Consider the following 23,935-nt stretch of genomic DNA (forward strand, 5'->3'; position numbering starts at 1 on the left):
TTTTCTCCAAAAAACTTCTGTTTCATCTTAGGAGTTCCATCCCAGCAAGTTTTGCACAGGATCTAAAAAACCCCTTCAACAAGCATTTACTCAAAATTATATAAAAAGAATACCTAATAATAATAATTTTTTTGCCAAGCTAACACCACATATGCAATTGTATTGAAGGAGTTAAATTCCTCACAGACATCGCATTAAAGTTCTTACATGTGCTACAGTAAACCAATGTAACTGAAAAAAATCTTTTTTTAGCAAATATCTAAAATTCGTGAGGTAAGAACAGCTGAACATGCGTTTTTTATGCACATTCTGTCAACAGCTTTAGCAACGCAAGTCAAAAGCATCTTAGCAAGTATTAACAAGGCACAGCAATTAACATTATCTCAAGCCAGGCAAACAACGTAAGATCAAAAGGTTCCCAAAACTTTAACTGAAAGGCAGTTAAGTACAGAAAAGAGAACAGCTAATCTACTCTGAGAATTTATACAAGCCCATGTTTAATAAAATCATACGTGTAGAATACATGTAAACAAATACACGTAAGAGGAAAATAATATTTAGACTTTTCTTCCTTCAGTATACATCACCAGTTCCCAAGAACTAATTTATACTATTTCTGATCACAGTACTGGCACATACACAGAAAAACAGAATTGCATAAAGAAAATCTGAACATTCTTACCAGCAAACTGTAAAACTGCTTAATCAAAACAGAAACTACTCTCAGCAAACGCATGCAGATGGGGAAGTATGGTTTTTCCACTGGTGCTGGGGAAGATGATGTGCTGGAACCTTGCCTGAATTTGATATTTGGGGAGAAGAGCTTTATAACAAGAGGGCATACCCTTTCTTTAAGAAGAAAACTGAATTCCTGATGCTGAAAAAGAAAACACAACAAATTATAAGTAGATATTCTTTAACTGCTATGAGTAGCTCTGATTATGCATCTTATTTACATTTACTGTTATGACCAAGCACTCTGAAGTCATGTAAATGTTGGTATAAATTACACACTCAGGAAATGAAAAGGAAGAATGGCAGACACCGTTGTAAAGCTACGACAAAGCATGATGAAATGACATGGTCAGGTTCATACCATGCACCCCTCTTCCTGTATTTTGCAAATTGAAATAGGCTGCTAATACATCATTTATTATATATTTAATTTTTTTATTTAGCTACTGTCTGCTAAAATGTGTTACTGTAGGATCACGGTGCATTTATATGCAGTAGATCCACACAATTCATAGTCATGATTCTTGCTGCTTTGCAAGTGGGGCGAGGTTAATGTTTTCATAGAAATAACAATGCCACGAACTAAGTTACAGAGCTGTCATAAATCACACAAGATAAGAAAATGCATCTTTGGAGAAGAGATAAATGGCAAAAAAAAAGTGAAACAGTACAATATGCTCGACAAAATGCAAGAATAAAGTGTATATAAATAGAAAAAGTGGACGAAAAGCACACAGTACTTTTATATCATAAAAACCCAACATGTAAAAGCTACAAGTTCTTTTGAAAAGTAGGACTCATGCTAAATTAAAGAGGAGTTAACGAAGTGTAAATTTTACTACCCATGTGAACAAAAGTCTTCCTATTTTCCCTCCAAGAACTACTCACTTGTAAAAACACTTGTGGAAAGTCATTGAGGACTGACTCAAGAAGTTCGAGGCCAAATGTCCGGGTCATTTCTGTCATACCCACGAGCCAGTAGGGAGCATCAGCATTAACTAACTGACAAAGATCCTTAAAAAGAAATACAGTAACATTTACATTTTCTACACAGTCCTGTACCGCCATAAGTTTTCTGAGTCTACACCAAAATCTACACTCTCTCCCTCTTTTGCAATGAGTAATTTTCCCATTTCAACATAATTTTTCCTCAAATACTTCTTTTACATAAATTATTAAGCAAAAAACTTCTTAAAAGAAATTATAAACTTTGCTGGTATACTTGTAGCAATTATGTTCATTCCTGTCCTGAAAAATATCTCAAGACCAGTGAGTTTGCCAAGTCAAGAAGATTTTTATTGGCATGATGAATACAGCTACTACTTTTCATTATATACTTGACTTTAATATACAATACCAAGCACAAGAAGCAAGACTGAACTACAGTAGCAGTGTTTGGTTCATGGAAAAAGAATCTTGAATTTAATGCAGACATGCATGCTTAGCTATTATTTAAGATTTATTGTAAAACATTTTCCTAGGCTGCTTTGTCTTCATTTTCCAATCATCTCCCTGGGATACAGCATTTTATTGTCAATTACAATAAATGCGCCATAAGAAAGCCTGAGACTCTGGTTAAGGACCCTGTCAATATGCCAATAGCAAATTTTTGAAATTTCTTACAGAGATGTAGAAGCACCAAGTTGTAACTGCAAATGTATAAATATATGCTCCCCAACTACCTGAAAAAGCATATAAGCATCTTTAGCACATGGCTTCAGTGTACTGACAGATCTTCTGTTACTATTTCCTTGAACTGCAACTGGCTGGTCAACAGTGTCTGTGTAGAAACAAAAATCGGTTTTGTGAACAAAGGAACTGTTGAAAATCAAGTATGCATTAAGTGTTGTTACAAAAAGATTCTAGGAGAATGGTCAGGTAATTCTTCTGCAACTTATCATGTCTACAGAAATAAACACAAGATTGAATACCAAAGATCATCAATACCAAGCACTTCTTTCCAATAAATTTTCTCTTCAGAACTACTACTGCGGTGTATTTCACACTCAGTAATCTAAGCTATCTTCACCTCAAATGACACCCTCACCTCAAATTCCTTCACAATACCACCTTGAAGACCAGTTCTCACAACTTGAAAAAAAATCTGGGTTTTATATATTGCTGTACTGACATGGACTGACACAACAGCTAAGGATTTAATCTCCTTTAAATACAAGTAAATGTATAAAAGACAGTAAAAATTAATAATGCCTGTGATTTTTTTAAATAACATTTATAGACTTTTTACTACTTCTTTATCTGAAAAAAATAAACATCTGATGTGTGTCCAAAAAACAGGTTAATACAAGCAAGCAGAGTAAGAAGAATGCCCACCTTTGTATCGTTCATCTTCAGCAACCACTCTCTCAAATACAACAGTAACTACCTGCCGCACTGTAGCTGCTGCAGTATTATTTGTTATATTATCTTTTGTGAAATGCAATCGAAAACAAAGTACAATTGCCTGAAAGAGAAGGAAAAAAAAAAATCACCTCACAACAAGATATTTTCATCTTTTAGCTAAGAGTCAAGAAAGCCGATTGAGGAATGCTTTCCACTACAGTTTGCCAAAAGGTTGCCTGAAAAAAAATATTTGTTTTAATAATTTTAAATTTGAAGAATCAGAATAAATTTTATACATTACCCTAGCCAAAATCCTCTTCACTAATCCTCCCCAAAGGTAATCTAAAGTGGTATTAACTGAAGACACTATGATATGCCAATAAAACTACAATCATCATACAGAGACTATATAGTAATCAACCACATAAAACAATTTATATGAATATTAATGTCAAAAGGACATTAGGATTATACAGTTAATCACAGAGAGGTCAGTCAACTCTGAAGCTAAAATACCATTCCTCTCCTATGTTAAATCACAATACTTTCACAACCATGTTGCCTCGTCTGCTATTATTCCTAAGGTGCTCATTTTAATGTGTCATTGTGCCAGCACTGACCTGAATACTGTTTCCCATTGGATTCTGTATTACCTCTAACACGTAAATTAATACTCACTTATTTTATAATGAACTTTGAAAATTAATATCTGTATGTGTAGTGAAACCTGTATTTCTTGTTCTTTTGTCCTTATTCTGTGTTCTTGCACTTCCATGAACCTCAACCACACCCGGCGATAACTTCTTTTTCCTGTAAATGATTTGTGGACCCTGCTCAGATGGTATCCCCATTTTAGTTTGAAATTTTACAACACAATCATACACCTCTGGGCTTTCAGAAGATACTGCATGATTCTCTAGGTGAATCATAGAATCGTTTAGGTTGGAAAAGACCTTTAAGATCATTGAGTCCAACCGTTAACCTAAGATTGCCAAGTCCACTACTAAACCATGTCCCTAAGCACCACAGCTACGCGTCTTTTAAATCCCTCCAGGGATGGTGACTCAACCACCTCCCTGGGCAGCCTATTCCAATGCTTGACAACTCTTTCAGTAAAGAAATTTTTCCTAATATCCAGTCTAAACCTCCCCTGGCACAACTTGAGGCCATTTTCTCTCGTCCTATCACTTGTTACTTGGGAGAAGAGACCAACCCCCACCTCACTACACCCTCCTTTCAGGTAGTTGTAGAGAGCGATAAGGTCTCCCCTCAGCCTCCTCTTCTCCAGACTAAACAGCCCCAGCTCCCTCAGCCGCTCCTCATAAGACTTGTGCTCCAGGCCCCTCACCAGCTCGGTTGCCCTTCTCTGGACACGCTCCAGCAACTCAAGGTCTTTCTTGTCGTGAGGGGCCCAAAACTGAACACAGGACTCGAGGTGCGGCCTCACCAGTGCTGAATGCAGGGGAACAACCACCTCCCTGCTCCTGCTGGCCACGTTATTTCTGATGCCGGCCAGGATGCTGTTGGCCTTCTTGGCCACCTGGGCACACTGCTGGCTCATAGTCAGCCGGCAGTCAACCAGCACACCCAGGTCCTTTTCCATCAGGCAGCTTTCCAGCCACTCTTCCCCAAGCCTGTAGCGCTGCATGGGGTTGTTGTGACCCAAGTGCAGGACCCGGCACTTGGCCTTGTTGAACTTCATACGATTGGCCTCAGCCCATCGATCCAGCCTGTCCAGATATCTCTGTAGAGCCTCCCTACCCTCAAGCAGATTGACCCTGCCTCCCAACTTGGTGTGGTCTGCAAACTTGCTGAGGGTGCACTCAATCCCCTCATCCAGACCATCGATAAAGATATTAAACAGAACTGGCCCCAACACCGAGCCCTGGGGAACACCACTTGTGACCCGCCACCAACTGGATTTCACCCCATTCACCACCACTCTTTGGGCCCGGCTATCCAGCCGGTTTTTTTACCCAGCAAAGAGTACGCATGCCCAGACCACAAGCAGCCAGTTTCTCCAGGAGAGCGCTGTGGGAAACGGTGTCAAAGGCCTTGCTGAAGTCTGGGTAGACAACATCCACAGCCTTTCCCTCATCCACTAGGCGGGTCACCTGGTCATAGAAGGAGATCAGGTTGGTCAAGCAGGACCTGCCTTTCATGAACCCATGCTGACTGGGCCTGATCCCCTGGTTGTCCTGCATGTGCCCCATGAAGACACTCAAGATGATCTGCTCCATAACCTTCCCTGGCACCAAGGTAAGAATGGCAGGCCAATAATTCCCTGGATCCTCCTTCCGGCCCTTCTTGTACATGAGCGTCACATTTGCTAACTTCCAGTCAACTGGGACCTCCCCAGTTAGCCAGCACTGCTGATAAACAGAAGAGGCTTGGTAAGCACTTCTGTCAGCCCCCTCAGTTCCCTGGAGTGGATCCCATCCAGCCCCATAGACTAAGTGGTGTAGCAGGTCGCTAACCATTTCCCCTTGGATTATGGGGGTTTCATTCTGCTCCCCATCCCCGTCTTCCAGCTCAGGGGCCTGGGCACCCACAGGACAACTGGTCTTACTATTAAAGACTGAGGCAAAGAAGGCATTAAGTACCTCAGCCTTTTCCTCATCCTTTGTCACTATGTTTCCCCCCACATCCAATAAAGGATGGAGATTCTCCTTAGCCCTCCTTTTGTTGTTAATGTATTTCTAGAAACATTTTTAATTGTCTTTTACAGCAGTAGCCAGATGAAATTCTAGTTGGGCTTTGGCTCTTCTAATTTTCTCCCTGCAAAACCTCATGACATCCTTGTAGTCCTCCTGAGAGGCCTGCTCCTTCTTCCAAAGTTCATAAACTCTCCTTTTTTCCCCGAGTTCCAGCCAAAGCTCTCTGTCCAGCCAGGCCAGTGGTCTTCCCCACCAGCTTGTCTTTTGGCACATGGGGATGGCCTGCTGTGTCATTAAGATTTCCTTCTTGAAGAATGCCCAGCCTTCCTGGACTCCTTTGCTCTTCAGGACTGCCTCCAAAGGGACTCTGTTGACCAGTCTCCTAAACAGGCCAAATCTGCCATCCAGAAGTCCAAGGCAGCAGTTCCGCTGACCCATCTTACTTCTCCAAGAACTGAAAACTCTATCATTTCGTGATTGCTATGCCCAAGATGGCCTCCAACCATCACATCACCCACAAGTCCCTCTCTGTTCACAAACAACAGGTACGGCACCTTCCCTAGTTGGCTCACCTACCAGCTGTGTCAGGAGGTTATCTTCCACACACTCCAGGAACCTCCTTAGGCCGTTTCCTCTCTGCTATCTTGTATTTCCAGCAGACATCTGGTCAGTTGAAGTCCCCCACAAGAACAAGGGCTAGCAATTGTGAGTCTTCTCCCAGACGCTTATAGAATATTTCGTCTGCCTCTTCATCCTGGTTGGGTGGTCTATAACAGACTTCCACCATGATAACTGCCTTGTTGGCCTTCTCCCTGATTCTTACCCATAAACACTCAACTCTATTGTCACCATTGTTAAGCTCTAGACAATAAAAACACTCCCTAACATACAGGGCTACCCCACCACCTCTTCTTCCTTGCTTATCCCTTCTGAAGAGTTTATAGCCAGCCATTGCAGCACTCTAGCTGTGTGAGTCATTGTCGTGGTTTAACCCCAGCCAGCAACTAAGCACCACGCAGCCGCTCACTCACTCCCCCCCCATCCAGTGGGGTGGGGGAGAAAATCAGGAAAAGAAGTAAAACTCCTGGGTTGAGATAAGAACCGTTTAATAGAACAGAAAAGAAGAAACTAATAATGATAATGATAACACTAATAAAATGACAACAGTAAGTAATATAAGGATTGAAATGTACAAATGATGCACAGGGCAATTGCTCACCACCCGCCAACCGACACCCAGCCATTCCCCGAGCGGCCAAAATCACTGCCCCCCCCCTTCCCAGTTCCTAAACTAGATGGGACGTCACATGGTATGGAATACACCGTTGGCCAGTTTGGGTCAGGTGCCCTGGCTGGGCATGAGAAGCTGAAAAAATCCCCGACCATAGTCTAAACACTACTGAGCAACAACTGAAAACATCAGTGTTATCAACATTCTTCACATACTGAACTCAAAACATAGCACTGTACCAGCTACTAGGAAGACAGTTAACTCCATCCCGGCTGAAACCAGGACAGTCATCCTACCGTGTTTCCATTATGGCAACTATATCATAGTTTTCCTGCTGCACAATGGCTTTCAGCTCCTCCTGTTTGTTGCCCATGCTGCGTGCATTGGTGTAGATGAACTTCAGTTGGGCTACTGATTGCGCCACCTTTTTGGAGGGATAAGCCCTACTTCCTACGTGACTGTTCTCAGGCGCTTCCGTGGTTTGTAACACACCAATAACCCTTGCATCTTTGCTGCCACATGGATCTCCATCACCTACCTCCACTGAGATGGCAGACCAAAGGACCTTGCTAGCATACCATCCCTCGAACACTGGCATCCTGCCCCCACACTTCTCTCTAGTGAGTGAGTCTGGTTTTATCCCTTTCCCCCTTCTAATCCAGTTTAAAGCTCTTTCAGTGAGCCCTGCTAACTCCTGTGCAAAGATCCTTTTCCGCCTTTGAGACAGATGTACCCTGTCTGTTGCCAGTAGGGCTGGTGTCATGTAAACCAAGCCATGATCAAAAAAACACAAAATTCTGCCAGTGACACCAGGCTCGGAGGTAGGTACTGATCTGCTGGCTCTTCCCGTTTCTTCCCTCATCATTCCCTGCAACTGGAAGGATAGAGGAGAACACCACTTGTGCTCCTGATCTCTTATCCAGTCATCCCAAGGCCCTGAAGTCTCTCTTGATTGCCCTCAGACTTGTTGCTGCAACTTCATTGCTGCCTATCTGAAAAATCAATAATGGATAATAATCTGAGGGCCATACCAGAATAGGAAGCCTTCTCTTCACATCTTTAACCTGAGCCCCAGGGAGGCAGCAGACTTCCCTAAGAAGTGGGTCTGGTCTGGATATTGGGCCTTCTGTTCCCTTCAGAAGGGAGTCTTCTATGACAATGACCAGTCTTCTTTAATTTAGGGAAGCAGTTTTGATGCAGGGCGTAGGTCCGACTTAACCTCAGCGACACCTCCAAGCTAGATGAAGCATTGTCCTCATTATTGCCCAGTTCCAGTCCTGAGAAGTTCCCAATCCGCCCTCGTTGCTCTAGAAAATCCCTGTGGGCAGCAATGGTCTCCTGATATTGATGAAACCCAGTTCAACTGGGGGACCTCTGCTTTCACCAGTTTGGGACCCCTTTCCTTAAAGAAGCCAGCAATCTCATCACATGTTTGAACTGCGATGGCTGTATGCCAGCTCAGCACCTACTGTCCATTCTAGGCTCCGACAGCGTATTAACAATAACAACAGTGAAGCAGGAGAAGTTAAAACAGAAGTAAATTTCTTCACTGAGAGGGTGGTTGGTCACGGGAACAGGCTCCCCAGGGAAGTGGTCACGGCACCAAGCCTGTCAGAGTTCAAGGAGAATCTGGACGCTTTTAGTCACATGGTTTAGTTTTAGGTAGTTCTGCAAGGAGCAGGGAGTTGGACTTGATGATCCTTATGGGTCCCTTCCAACTTGAGATATTCTGCAATTATTGTTCAATTCCACTTGCAGAGCCTCACACCTATTATGCAAGGGCACCTGGGAAGGTGGGGTAGTCACAGAGGAGACATGCCTGCTGCACCGGGCAGGAACTTGTTGCCCTTGCAACCTACACCTTAAGTCACTGTGTTCAGCCAAGCGGGGAGAGGATACGGAATCCTCTGTATCATGCGTCCTGTCTGCCTGTTGGGCCTGTCTCAGGGAAGGTAGGGTGCAGTTCCAGTAGTCTCTCTCTCTCTCGCACTCCCTGATACTCCTCAACCTACTCACCTCCTCCCAGAGCTCTGTCACTAAGCGGAGGAGTTCCTCTCCCCGGGCGCACCTCCCACAGCTCTGCTCACTGTCCCGTCCTGGCGTAAGAGCAGGGCACAGCCCGCAGCCCGACGCCTGGCTGGCAGCACGTTCCCACCAGAGCTCTGTCTGGGCAGCTGCATCAGTCGCGGTGGCTGCAAAGCTTAGAGAGGTCATGGCTTTCTGCCAGGTGGATACCATGGCTTCTTGGTCGAGCTGGCAGAGCTTCAGCACCCTTCCTGCACGCCCTTCCGCGCAAACTGCTGCACCAGGTCCTTCTGGCTAGCGCTCCCCAAGGACTTCTTTCATACGTGGCTGGGGGGCTTGCCCGTCACTGCTCCTGGTCCTGCCCAGGTCCCAACAGCCTCTGTGGCGCGAGCTGCAGGCTCCTGGCACCAATCTTGGCTCCCTTTCAGGTTCCCCCAGTTCAGAAAACCCCCTGTGCACTGCACTGGAACACTCCGCTGCAGATCCTGCCGGCACCGGAGCTGCCTGTCTCAGCAACTCAAATAATCTAACAGCAGTCCCTGTATTAAGGGGTTTTTCAAGATGGTTTGCCAGTAATTTTCTTAATTTACATCAGTCAAGCTGAAACATGAATATGCAATATATGTCTGGCTCAAACTGATTTTCTCTAAGAACTTTTCAGCATGGAAAAAAACCCCCAACTTTCAAATATTTCTTGAAAGGACCTTGGAGGGGTAATGACAAACAAACCATTGCACCATCTTACCCATGCCAAGTAATGCTTATATTTGGTGAACTGAGAAACTCTGGTAATTCCAGGCTTTGGACAACACCAAGAAATTTTACAGGATATTGCTCTGTCAGGAATGGTTTTTTTCCTAACCCTGTCACAGCCTGGCCAAATTTGACTATACATTTCTAAATGTACTAGATTTTAACATGCACTAAGGAAATTGTTAGATGTACAGCAATTAGATTCTCCGGTAATTGTATTATGTGAGCATGCTTCTGGATCAGGACACAAGACAAAAGAAAGATGTGCTGGGAAAGACCTTCCCTACTTATTTGACACTGCTGCACCCACATGCTCTTGTGGTTGGTTGGTGTCCAAAAGGACAAAGTTCCTAGATGTTAGAGAGATGACCAAATAAAGGATGTTGAAAAAATGTGTTTGGAAGACACACACAAACAAGGTAAGTGAAACAGGATGTAGATACCAAGAACCTAAGAATAACGGGGGGGGGGAGTATATGGAGGCAGGGGAAGAAGAATAAAGGCGGGAAGTGATGAGAAGCAGATATGTGATATGCATAAGGGAAAGATATGGTGGACTTAAACAGCAACTGTCTCCTCCTAGAGCCTGGATTCATGCTTCTGCCCAAGAACATAGCATCTCATTTGGAAAATGAGCGTTATTTGGAACAAAAGAAACAAGGTAGTGTTGAAAAGTCTTTGACATAATTTGACTACTCGAGTAAATAAAGAACCTACTGACAAACCATTCAATCCTTAGCAAGTTTCTATTCTGGCATTTATAGGTTTTATAAATTTTCCATTATCTTCTTGCTTTCAGCAGACCTTTGTAATTGAGCTTTGTTTTCCTTTCGTGTTTTTCCTTCCCTTGGTTAAGTAGATTAATAATGATTTTAATATCCACACATTTAATCAGCTAGGAACTTATTTCATTAAAACCAGAAGCAAAGAAAAACTGAAAACCTTCCACCATAACAGAATGCCTTCAAAAATACTCTTCAATTCTATTCCCTCTCTGTCTCGCTCTCTCAAAATAAAAATGTTGCTCTGATATTAAACCAATACACTGAAGGCAGAGCATAATAAAGACAGCAATTTAGAACAATTTGTTTAAAACCGAAAAAAATCTTTCTTAAGTTAAAGAGAAAAAATTATAAAACATAGTCTAGAAGAGGAACTTACTTTAAACAGAACTTCACAATTCACAGATGGGTAAACAATGTTGCTCCTTCAAAGAGAAGTATCTAGTAATTTAAGATTAAAATGGATCGGAATCCTTATTTTTTGTCTTAGTTGAAACATAATATCCAAAATGGTACATATTTAAAATTATGCAAGAAAGTTATTTCAGTTCTGACTGAAAGAGCAATAACTGGACTGCTTCCAAAAGAGATTTAAGGAAGGGTGGCAGGCAGCTTCTTCTAATATTTGCTTTATTAGTGAAAGCTTACACTGTGCTATGTGCTCTGATTTCAGTTCGAAAACATACAAATGACAGATGAGAAGGATAGGCATTAGCCCAGTGTTTTTATTTAAAGCTTCCATTAAGTCAAAAATTTATTATTGTGGAGAAATTAAAAAAAACAGATTGAAAAGGAAGCTAGAAGAAATCCTCTTTTCAGAGTCTAGATATAAAGACAATAGGGACACAACAGAATCAAGAAAGCCCCCTCCTCTTCCATTATTTCCAAATGCTTCATATGTAAAATTTCTCCCTGTTTTTCCTTTTGGATATTGTAAGTACTACAGTTGGCACTAACAAATTCTTACCTTGGACAGTGCTTCATCATGCACAACTGTATTGGTTGTTAAAAGTACAAGAACTGTCTGGAGCAATTTAAGTTCTTCAAGACTATTTTCCATCAGTTGCCAAAGCATATTAATAATGTTTCCTGCTGCAGCCTACAAAGAAATAATTTTTTTGCCAACAATTAAGATGTTTACATAGTGGTATATCATGTGTACACATGTAAGATTAGCACTCTCATAAACGCATATCGTAATGGAATTTGCCTGTTTGGCTATATCATAGGACTACATTGAGAACATAAAGCCAATTTCATTGTCACAAGCTTCCCAAAATGTTTTTAAAGAATTGACAGCAGAAATCTCTTAATGTGTAGTCCAAATTAAAGTGCATATTTCATTTTCTACTTGGAAATATAGAAGAGACAGTACAAAGACATTTTACCCTCAAAATTAATTCATATGAGAAAAAAAACAGTGTAATTTTACATTATGCAAGCACAGTTGAAGGTATATTTTAACAGTATTATTTTCACCAGCTTCTTAACACACCATATATGCAGTACCATAATATATCGTGACATTTGCAGTTGCAGGAAATGTGCATCAATTTCATCTTATTTTTAAAAGTAAAATGTAACAAAACTGTAATACATAACGTTATCACACAGAGTAAATTTTGTGGATGCAACTTTAAGAATTACATTTATCAAAGACCATTACATGTTCTGTTCCTGCAGCGTAAGAATGCAAACTAAATGAGCTGGTTTGAATTTTCATGAATTTCCTTCTAGAAGTTAGTAGTGTTTCCTCACCTCTTTTTTCTTTTTTTATGGTCAAAAAGGTTTTTGTTTAAATTACATTTTTTTAAAAACAGACAGGAGTAAAATATTTTGCAGACTCTGTTCATTATAATATAAACAGCTTCAAAAAACACCCATTCACCTTCATTTTGAGGCCCATCTTTCTCACGTTGAAATATTTACGTATTTATATAAAGATTGATCTTACCTCTGAAACAACTTCATGGGACATGAGCCTCTGTATGGCTGCTAGACACAGCTGAGTGATCTTTGGTTCCTTTGTTCCACAACCCATTAGAAAAGGCTGAACTACCTCTGAGCTGTTCTCTTTCAATGCTTTCAAAAAGAGATATGGAAGCAGTCAGTGTTTAATACTTTGAAGAGTACAATGCAAAATTTGTTAATCATACCTATTAACAAAAAGAAATCTCCAGTCTTGGAAATTTGGGATTTACTCTTGCACCACAGGGAAAAGCCAAGTGAAGACAGACACTGGGCTGCCACAGCTCACTTCCACAATTACCCTGGCTGAGGCTCAAATCCCACGCACCTTCTCCCTTACATGCTCAAGTGACTTTCTCTTTCCAAATCCAAAACGTCCACCTAGAGTCCATCAGGTTAGTAAGATGCTGTGAGGTTCTGCCCACCCCAGAGCTTTCTCTGGCCCCGCAGCAGTGACCAGTCTCCGGCTGGTAGCTGCCTCCTTCTGCTCTGCCTCACATCCGCACCGAATTCAAAAGCAACACAAAGTGTGGCACAGAGAGACACACCAAAGTACACAGCACAAAGGGGAACAGCAAAATGGCACTGACATAAAAGAGGAGGAGAAAGACTGGACTGTTTGTGTCCTGGGTACGTACACCTGGCTGTGAATTTTTCAACCAGTGTTTTAGTGAGAAAGGGCAGCTTCTTAAAATGAATCTTTGTCAGGAGAAAACACAAGTTTCATGAATGTCTCTTTTTTTTCTTCTTTTTTTTTTTTTTTTTTTTTTTTTTGAGGAGAAAAAACTTCACAATGAATACAACATTCCACACTGGCATTTAAAAAGTTTTTCCCCATAAAATTCTAGAAATCTGAGATAAACTTCATAAAATTAAAAAAGAAAATATTTTTGAAAGATGAAAGGAAAGCATAACTCTGACCGATGAATGCTTTTCTGTTTGCAGGTGTGGTTGTTGATTCATGCAAACTTTTAAGATTTTAGCCATTTAGCCAGTCATCACCACTTTGGACACTAAAAATTTCCTCACAGTTGAAAGTTCAGTGTGTGTTCTTATACTGAATGTCATACACTATGTTTTAGTCTGTGTGTAATAAGAGAAATGTGTTCATGAAAAAGTTTCACACACATTTTTAGAGCACAGATCTTACCACAAACAAACAAAAAATACATTCTCACATAAACATGCAAACATGATGTATTTTTTTTTTCTATTGAGCAATTTGAAGTTTGGCTCACAATAGGGTTTATTACTAAGTATCACTACAACTGATCTGGAAAAAAAAATGAAACATCGAAGTAAAAACTACAAAAATATATTTTAGTGATATTTTTCAGCTGAAGCACTAACTAATATGATTAGTAAGTGTCTATGAAAAGAATAGGCTAGTATAAATTATAGGTGCCTACTTTCTATTAGGTAATAGTTCTTATAGGGTGATATTAACACATATACAGTCCATAGTTTTGTCAGCCTCTTCAGACCCAGTACAGGCTCTATTGTCCACTTGACAAAGGCTGACCTCGCACCCAATGCCTTATAAAAAACAGTTAAACTGTCAGCATAAATGTGAATGAATACATAGGTTCACTGCCTGTTTAACAATCTGCCTTGATTTCAACATGTTTTTTAACTATGAAGCAAATAAACCTGCTTTTAAAATATACAGTATAAACCATATCCACCAATACCTTTCTCTTATGAAACACTCCATGATTTTCAAATTAAAAACAAAACAGTGGCTACTTCATAAAAATGGAAATCTGTTCCCAATTAAGACATGTAATTCAGGCATCTAATTGCGAGTGTCTACATGTGAGCTTGATGTCTAAGCTGTCTTTATAGTCTATGAACACCTACAACACATGGCCAATAGAGCCTAGGGAGCCCACTCTAACATGGGCACAAATGCTTCTTCACTCATATAAATTTCTGAATTGCCACTAAATTCTAACCATCAAGCAGAAAGAAGAAAGCAAAATTTTTAAAAAGATACCAAAAAACATTTATACTTAACATAAGATTCATGATGAAGTTCTGAATGCCAAAAATGGCATGAGAGTTAATAAATAACAAGACAAAGAAAAATTTAAGACTTTTACAGTGTTTTTCCTATAATCCATTCAAAACAATAATCTCACAACAGGATCTATAGAAGGATTCTTCCTTTATGAAGGTGAAAAAAATCAGTGTTTCGTAGATCTGGTTTGGCACCGATCATTATATCGGCTTCAGTCTTAAAATACATGAAAATTTTCTTATATCCAGGCCTGCTTCCATTTTGCTACCAAAATTATGTAAGAATATATTAAAAAAAGAAATTTATCATAATGAACCACATCAAAAAAGAAGTTTTGGGAAAGTAAAACTTACTCCTTCATTCCATCAACAAGATTATAATTATAATTATAATTTTTTAAAAGCACTTCTAAAACAAAAGTATGAATTGCACATCCTAGAGCCATGTGGAAGTAATTTCTCACATTTATCTCCTGTAATATAAAGCGCAAGCTGACTTCTCGTTTGGAATTACTCAAATCCTCATAAATAAATTACACAGGCACATACAGACTGCCAAGAATGAAGACTTTGAAACTGCTCAACTTAACTTTTCCAAGAGAAAGAAAGAAGTTCGATCAATGACCTCAGAGTTCTGGCAAGTTAAACACATCTCACCAGATGAAAAAAATATTTTTAAGATTTTAATACAGATTTTAAGATTGCATCTATTTTCCTAAAAATTATAATCCTGCACAGTGTAATGCTTCAAGAAAGCATCACGTCAGCTCATTCAAAACAATCTGATATGGCTGTTGTCATCTATATTAGTGAAATGACAGTTTATATCAAAATATAAAGAAAAATCATATCCTGATCAAAATATTTATTTGGATTACTAGAATGTCTAGTAGGTGTTCCTAAATGATCTAGCAGTCAAAAAACCTATCTACTTCACTAGATTTCACAATTACAGTAGCCTTTTGCAGCTTTATTATTACTAAAGTATACATACTATCTTCCTCCAAAAAAATTTTGAATAGCAGATAGGAGACAACAGACATCTTGACATTAACTTAACTACAAGATTAGGTTACAACTGATACCTCAAAAAATACAAGAGTCCATAAAGAACTGGGACTGTTTAATGGCATTGCATTGAAACTGTGGAATGTTAGTATAATGTGCAGGCAAAGCATAGGTTCCCTTCTGTTCCACAGTTTCTTTGTTACTGGGGAAAAAAGTTATTATCCTATTAGTAAAGATTAACAAATCAAAGTAACTTTTAGGACCTGCTGGTTTGCCAAACCTCGTAACAACAGATCTCCACAGTTTTTTTGATTAATGAAATAAATACTAGCTACATTCTAGTTTAAACCTTCCAAAGGAAAAGTACTTCTAAAATTTGACCAACTACCAGAAAGTGTTCCCTCAAAAAGGTAAAAGTAAAGACGGCCTATCCATGCCAAAAATCAATGATCTTTCACATCTCTTCACTTTGAAATAAAGATTAAAAACCAAAGAATTTCACAGGATTACAAACTAGCTAAAATATAAAGTTCTTTACACAGTAATACGCCAAAGAATGTTGACAGCTTCCCAAATGGCTAACTAGAGATTTCTCTTGTTAATTTGTGTATTTTGATATAGCTGACATTACCTGGCATAGTTTTCCCACTTATGTCAGCATTCATGACAGCAGTAAAAACAAAGAAAATAAACAAATAAAAGAGAGGCATTAAAGTGAAATATTGAGGGGTGGGACTGCTACTTCAAATAATTCTAGAAAGTGCCTCCTTACCAATATCTGATTTACATACCTCAAAACAAGAAATAGTTTTAAATCTATTTCATTTGGACCTTTCAAATAATTCAGCATTTTAAGGATTTTGACTACAGCTGGGATAGACACTCAAGTATTAATACAGGGACATTCAAATCTGGCCCAAAGGCTTTACCAGCAACTGGCAAGAAGCCATCAATTTATATGCCATTTAACAAAGCTGAAGAAAGTCAGAGATACTGTTTTAAGCATTTTCAAAGCTGCAACTCCCTCAAGGCAACAGTACATCTTAAATTGAATGACCTTGTCTCAGACTAAGATGGATTTTTGCCTGCCAGGTACAAGTCTCCATAGGCTAGATAGACTCTCATACTAAACACACAGATGAGGATCATACTGCCGAACTCCAAACAGAGCACTCAACAACAGCTGTGGTGAACACAGAGAATAAAACATCGAGAATTTGGAGTCTAAGTATTTCATGCTATTTTTCTAAGTGGATGATTACTTTTGTAGAGCCACAACTGAAAACTGAGACCTTCCTCAGCATCAGTATAGTACTCACATGAAACAGAAGTAGTATTAAAAAATTCTTATGCTACTGGATTTTTCGCTAGGTGCCCAAAAGTAAAGCATCACTGGAATAGCACACACCAAAAGACATGTAGGATTATTACACGTATCCAAGACATCTTTTTAACATTTTGATCTGTAACCAAGTTTATTTTTCCCATTGCATTGCAAATCATTACCTGCCAAAATATCAGTGTTCCGTGCAGCTATAGTTTTCACTTTTATTATTCCTGATTCAGCCGCCTGGAAGAGAAGAAAATAAGTAGTTTAGATGCTATTTCATACATCAATATCTGGAAAGAAATAAGAAAGTCTAAGATAAATAAAAATGTACAGCCTCAGAACAAAAATGTTTTTGTAGTGTTTTCAGTAAGCAGAGCTAATGCAGAAGAGAAATCTTTGTAGCTTCTGCAATTCCTTTCCAGAATTCCACAGTAAGGAGTATATTCTGTGGTTCAGAATTTTTAGAAATCACAATTCTCACTGTATTACTTTCCAGTCCTACGAATGCAAAGAAGAATCACTAGTAAACAAAAAAAATGTTATATAGTCTCTGTACAGTTTCAAACTGTGAACAATTACCATGATATATAATCTCTCACATTCATGGGGTTGAAATGCTGAAGAAACTGAGAACATCAGTAATTACATCAATGCTTAATACTTAACACTTACATGACACTTGAATATTATTATTGTTCTTCCAGTCAGGTAGCAGTACTTTGCATTCGAAAGCTAACACTTTCACTAGCAACCAGTCTCAGAATGAAACCCATTTTCCCATGGATTTTTGTATCCTGAATGCCCTACACAATTTATCCCGGGGCAGTACCATGAAGAAGCCTTCCTAACGATGCTCTCTGTTCTTCCTGACACGCCATACAATCCACAGCAACAGTTCCTCCCCCTTCCCCACAAGTCTGACCCGACAGCCCAACAGCATCCTCCTCTCCTCCACGCACGCCTCAGCAGGACCGGGGGCTGCAGAGCTGCGGGCTGGGGGACACGTGTGCACGGACTGGCTGGACGACAACCAGGCGCTGCCGAGCTGAGCAGCCCACCAGGGAGATCATGTACCGCTGCAAGGGAACAGCAACTCTCTCTTCAATTCTCTGTAAAGACTTCCCAGCATAAATCACTAAAGTCATGTTCTCTAATGAAATCAAGCCAGAACGAAAATGTAACGTCGAGGCTTTGCGCTTCAAAATTATGATTTCCGACAAGTTTTGTGTACAAAACACAAAAATGCATTGCAAATGGTGCCTTTCCATTTTTTAATTCCATTAATGCACTGTGAACCTCTGGAAACAATTACAGAAATCACGTTCAATACACTGTGCACCAAAATAAATGCAACAGGTTTTCCCAAACAATAGGACGCAAATTGCTGGAAAATACTGTTCTGCCAAATCTGAAAGTACACTTCCCCCTTTATTTCAGCTGCATATTTCTGTGTACTTCCTACACTAAACATTTCCATTTTTCCTCTGTAACTACTAGCTAAAGAAGTGTGCCATCACTATATAAAATAGATTAGAGAAGCAGACAAGGTGTGGCAGCAGAAATATGAAAGCGACAGTACATGAAGTTCTACCAAGTAGTAATATTCCCCCTCCATCAAAACACTACTCCAACAAGACTTCCCAGAAAGTCAGGTTAAGATGACTGCATAAATTCACAATCAAATATTTTAATTAAAAGTTCATATACATATTTCTCAAAATAGCTAAATTAGAAATGTGGAACTGAAATTTTCAACTTTTTTTTTTCTTTTTCCCAAAACAACATAGAAAGACTAAACACTGCCTTAAGATCATCTAAGACATTTGTGAAATTCTGGAGAATTATTTAAGCTTTGCTGAACAGACTGTTTCTACTTTAAAAACATAGACAGAATAATATCCACAGTGCCTGAACTAACATACAACATGCTCAAATAAGCACAAAGTGACATGCAAATGTATCTCTTGCATAATTAAAATTAGGAGTGCCAAATGCAGTTCTCATTTATTTTAATTACATTAACCTAATGTGTTGAAGTGTCTAAAGTTTTAAGTCAATCCCGGTTCTTCTTCAGTTATAAACTGTCAGCTAATTAGGGGTGTCTTGTCACAACAAATTGTTCCTATTAATTAAAATGAAGGATTTGTCACAGTCCAACTTCAATTATCTTCAAACTAAACCTCATCACACCTACTAGCAATCGATTTTTTTTCTTGCCAGGAGTGACAAACTCTCTCTGAATCAAAGAAATACTAGAGCTTGCCCACATGCGTGACATTCACAAACACTGTGCACTCTGCACAAAGAAGGAAAAAATTGTTTCCAACATAATGTCTCCCAGTTAGTTGTTTCCATGCTAACTTTATATAAAATAGCATATATATTTTTAAACACTAAGGTAAAATAAAACAACAGCTATTAGACTTTTTACTACCGCTCTCAATATAAGTTTTTCTCCACAAGACATAGGAAGTTCTGTGATTATCTGCATTATGCTATGGTTTCTATTTAGAATCTCAATTCAAAATGTTTACAGCTAAAAACTAATTACACTGCACACATCCTACAAAAAAACCCCACCTCCATTAGATATGTAAAGACCACGTAATAACATTTACAAAAAATTACCTCAGTTGATCACAAATAACCAGTAGAAAAAATGAGACTATAAGCAGTTATCTGGCTATTCTGTATACATCAATATAAAAGTACATTGGGACTGCATCAATTTAACTTGGCAAATTAAAAGAGACATTAATAGATATTGAGTTTACAATTTTATATCAATTACTGCAGCACTCTCCAGGACACTGCCCCATTAGAAAAGGATCTTATAAAAAACACTAACCAAGGAGATGGCCAGCATCATACTGCGTATTTATGGGTACAAATATGATAATTTACTTTCACACAAATATAAAGCACCATGTTTTTAAAGCAGTCACCACTTTTGAAAGTAACATTATCAATTTCCATTAGCACCACAGTTAATAGTAGTCTAATGAGTCAGTCAGTTATCTCTTTAATTTTAAAAAGAAGCATATACACATAATTCCTGCAACATCACAAAGCTCAAGTGTACCTGAAACCTTCAGTCAATTAGATTTCCTATTCTGCTACTTTAATAACTGTGAAATAAAATGTCTCAAACACACATTTGTCATTATTGAGTCTTGCTCATGTTTCTGCTGAAGCAACTACAGCACCCAGTCTGGGGAGGGGAAATATTGATGAAGAACAGAGAGTCTCAGTGATATTCAAGTCAATTTCTTCTGGCACTTTGATTTGGTTTTAATCAAACAGCCAATAATCTCACAGCAAAATTCAACAGGACCCTTGGGGCTCAAGCACTTGCCCCATCATCCTTCTGCTTCTTTGGAACTTACCAAGTATTTGCCGATTACATGGAAATCACCCTTCACAGAAATCAAAGTAAGGCAAATGGAGAATTTATGTACAAAAACCTCAAGATACACATAGTGTGGTTCCAAGTAGACTGAAAAGCTTGTGCATAATACCTACCTCCTGGCCTCAGAGGTCCTCTCCCAAGGTGCAGTCTGACAACAACATTCACAGCTCGCCAAGCACCTCACCCTAAAGCTACCTTAGAGACAGAGGCTCTCTGCACAAGGGAGACCAGGATGTGGAAATTCATAGCGACTTTCAAACCCAGCTTCAAGAGTTTCTCAGATCCAAAACTCTTCCCCTACTCATGGATTTCTCAGTCCTCAGTTCAAACAGGGAAGAACTTCAGCCTTCCTGCCATTAGGTGCTGTCATGCTTTAAGCCCAGCTGTGGACCATGAGGCCGCTTGCTCACTCCTCCCCCCGCCCCGGTGGGATGGGGAGGAGAAAATACAAAGAAAAGCTTGTGGGTCAAGACAAGGACAGGGAGGGATCACTCCCCACTTATGGTCACGGGCAAAAGACAGGCTCAGTTTGGGGAAGAAACAAAATCAATTTAATTTGCTACCAATCCAATCAAAACAGGATAATGGGAAGTAAACCCAAATCTTAAAAAAACGCCTTCCTCCTCGCCCTCCCGCCTTCCCACCCCAGCCCCACTCCCGGTTCTCTCTCCCTGGGGAACAGGGGACGGGGGCTGGGGTCGGTTCCTCACCCCTTGTCTCTGCCGCTCCTTCCTCCTCAGGGGGAGGACGACTCCACGCTCGGCCCCTGCTCTGCCGTGGGGTGTCTCCCGTGGGAGGCAGTCCTCCACGAACTTCTCCAACCTGAGTCCTTCCCACAGGCTGCAGTTCTTCATGAACTGCTCCAGCGCGGGTACTTTCCACGGGCTGCAGTCCTTCAGTCACAGACTGCTCCAGCGTGGGCTTTCCCACAGAGTCCCAGCCATTTTGGGTGGCCTCCGCTCCCCTCCACGGGCTGGGGGGGGACAGCCTGCTGCCTCCCCGCGGGCTGCGGGGGCATCCCCTCCTCCCCCACTCCTCCTTGCATAGGGCGAAAAGCACCAACGAGGTAACAGAGAAGAGCAATTTCTGCTCAGGCACTCAGCAAGCAAAGACTTAACCCATCCCCAAGCAGAATCAACATTTTCCAACATCCAGGTAACATTCAAGAGCTAAATTTCTCCACATTACAGTCTCTGTGCACATAGTTGAAGGTCTATAACTCATAAATAGCATATGGAGGTATTAGGATAACTGGGGTATGCAATTCTATAAGGTACTGTTCAGGATGATGTAAAGGCAAGTCACCCATATCAGCATCAGAGCGATAAGTGCATCTGAAAGGCAGCAGTTCCTCAAATTTGTCTTCCAGGGACACTGTGGAAGCTCTCAAACCCAGCTGCAGCAGACAGTCTACGTTACCAAAAGATACCACTATAGCTAAGTCCATGATCGTAATAATGTTACCCAGCAGCCCAAGAATGGCCACAAGGAATAATGGCATGGGGTATGCTTGAACACATAACTGTATAATTATTTAGCTGTTTACTTCTCACAGGCAAAGACATCATGGACATCTATTGCAATGCATAAGGACGGGCAAGCAAGGTACCAGAGGGGTCAGCTGGGATGTGATCCGAGAGCACATCAGTTGCTCCACAGTAATCCCTATGGATTTGGCCTTACTCTGGCGTAAACGAGAAAGACCCACCCTTTTTTCATTGAAAAATAACAACACAGTTAACAACTTCTCATAAGGGAAAGATGACACAAAATTCTAATCTTGAATATCTCTCTTAACAGTGAGCCTTTTCAGAAAGTGAAAAAAACACCCACCGTCTGCCGTATCAACAATTTTTTAAAAGTTTCAAAAAAGGGTTTTTAAAAAGGGTTTTTTTTAAAGGATCAACTTGCTGATCTTAAAAGAAAGCGGCACCTCACAATTGGGACCAGAAGTCAGTATCTTTTTTTTTTTAACCAGAAATTATATATACACATAAAGATATTTAATGTAACAACCAGACATGTGCTAATTTCTACTAAGGATTGATTTAACATTAAATATATTTCTGTATGAACTTCTAAATGCGATAGTATTGTTACCAAAAGTTAATAAAATAAAGAATTTCCACTGCTAGTACTTTGAATGACCACTTGTGTTTTGACTGTATGTTCAAGAGCAAATAGCTATCTCCAGAGATACCAAAATTGCTGTAAGGTTTGCAGCTCTTACAACACAAGCTTTTGATTTCTCTCTTCTAAAAAGAAAAGCACTCAGCAATGCTTTCAGGAATGATGGTCTGTGTTGGTATTTACATTACATTGTTTGCCAACCTTTTACTAAGATTGGATGAGAGTAATATATGTCATCTATGGTCACTTCCACATCTATTACATGAAATAAAAACAGCAATTTTTTTTCTATCCAACATTTTCTGCCTTTCCAACTGGAATGTGAACCCTGTATCCAATAGTTTAGATAAGAGATCCTCCTGTCTAAAGTACAGTTTCACTTCGTTGTTATTCTGGCTTGCTTTGCAAAAGCACATTCTAGACCATTACTGTACTGTTAAACTATTATTTGGAAAAGGACACACTCACAGAAAGCTCCACACTAAATCAACCTCATGAAAGCACTCGAGTATACCACATTTGTGTGAAAAAGCACTGTACTTGCCTTCTGTATTTTTATCTTCCTCCCCAGGAGTACAATCCCTACTCAGACCCTTCTCTTTTATATACGTTCATTCTACCTGTGATTTAAACTGGTGAAATGTCAGTTCTGATCTGAGAGCACTGTGCACTCACTGGGATTTATTATGTTGAATGATTTAATGTATTTGGAACAGACCTTGCTCACACACTACTTGGCAGAGTCTCTGGGAATGGAGGATCACCCGCCATAAAGGCAGACACAGGCAGGGAGTACCTGAACCAAGTACTTAAGTCAACTGGACACATATAAGCCCACGCACCCAAGGGCCAGTGTCCTCAAAAGGACACCTTTTATCAGGGTCACGGTGACTGGGGAAGGCTAATGATGACTGGGGAGAGGTAAGCACCACACAAATCTCCAGGGAGGGCAGGGAAGAGCTTTCAGGGCACTACAGGCCCTGACAGCTTCACGGCACTCCCTGGGAAGGTTATGGAACAAATCCTCCTGAAAGCCATTTCTAGGCACATGCAGGACAAGATGATGATTAGGAATAGCCAACACAAATTTAGCATGAGGCTCACCAACCTGACTGCCTTCTACAATGAGATGATAAGCAGTGTGGGTATAGGGAGAGCATTACATGCTTCATACCTTGACTATAGCAAAGCCTTTGATGCCATCTCCAATTGTATCCTTATAGTCAAATTGGTGAGATATGGATAAGTGGACAGTAAAGTGGGTGGAAGATTGGCTGAAAGGGTCATTACAAATGTTACAAAGTCCAGCTGGTAACCAGTTATTAGTTGTGCTCCTCAGGGATGTATACTGGGGCTAATATCATCTCACATCTTTATTAGCAGCCTGGATAAAGGCATAGAGTCTGCAGACAAATATAAAATTCAGGGTACTATTCAAGATTCTGGGGGTGGGAGGGGTGTATTCAGAGGAACCCAGACAGGCTGAGAAAGGGGCTGGTAAAAACCTCATTAAGTTCAAAAAGGCCAATGAAAAGTCCAGCCCCA

The 23,935-nt window shown here is 40.1% G+C and overlaps 1 protein-coding gene across 16 annotated transcripts in view; it reads right to left on the reverse strand.

Annotated features, from left to right (window-relative positions):
- The window catches only part of MON2 (MON2 homolog, regulator of endosome-to-Golgi trafficking), a 93,607-nt gene that overhangs the window by 60,534 nt on the left and 9,138 nt on the right, over positions 1 to 23,935 (reverse strand). For all 16 annotated transcript variants that reach the window (XR_012654612.1, XR_012654613.1, XM_075059034.1 and 13 more), the window contains exons 2-8: positions 17,028 to 17,091; positions 12,481 to 12,608; positions 11,494 to 11,625; positions 3,070 to 3,199; positions 2,418 to 2,515; positions 1,624 to 1,749; positions 683 to 877 (exon numbers count right to left, since the gene is read on the reverse strand). Coding sequence is in view for 14 of the 16 variants with exons in the window: in XM_075059034.1 (XP_074915135.1) it covers positions 683 to 877; positions 1,624 to 1,749; positions 2,418 to 2,515; positions 3,070 to 3,199; positions 11,494 to 11,625; positions 12,481 to 12,608; positions 17,028 to 17,091 (873 nt within the window). In the remaining 2 variants the exon portion in view is untranslated. The remainder of the gene's footprint in view (positions 1 to 682; positions 878 to 1,623; positions 1,750 to 2,417; positions 2,516 to 3,069; positions 3,200 to 11,493; positions 11,626 to 12,480; positions 12,609 to 17,027; positions 17,092 to 23,935) is intronic.

Source organism: Buteo buteo, chromosome 28 (genome assembly GCF_964188355.1).
Source record: "Buteo buteo chromosome 28, bButBut1.hap1.1, whole genome shotgun sequence".
NCBI lineage: Eukaryota > Metazoa > Chordata > Aves > Accipitriformes > Accipitridae > Buteo > Buteo buteo.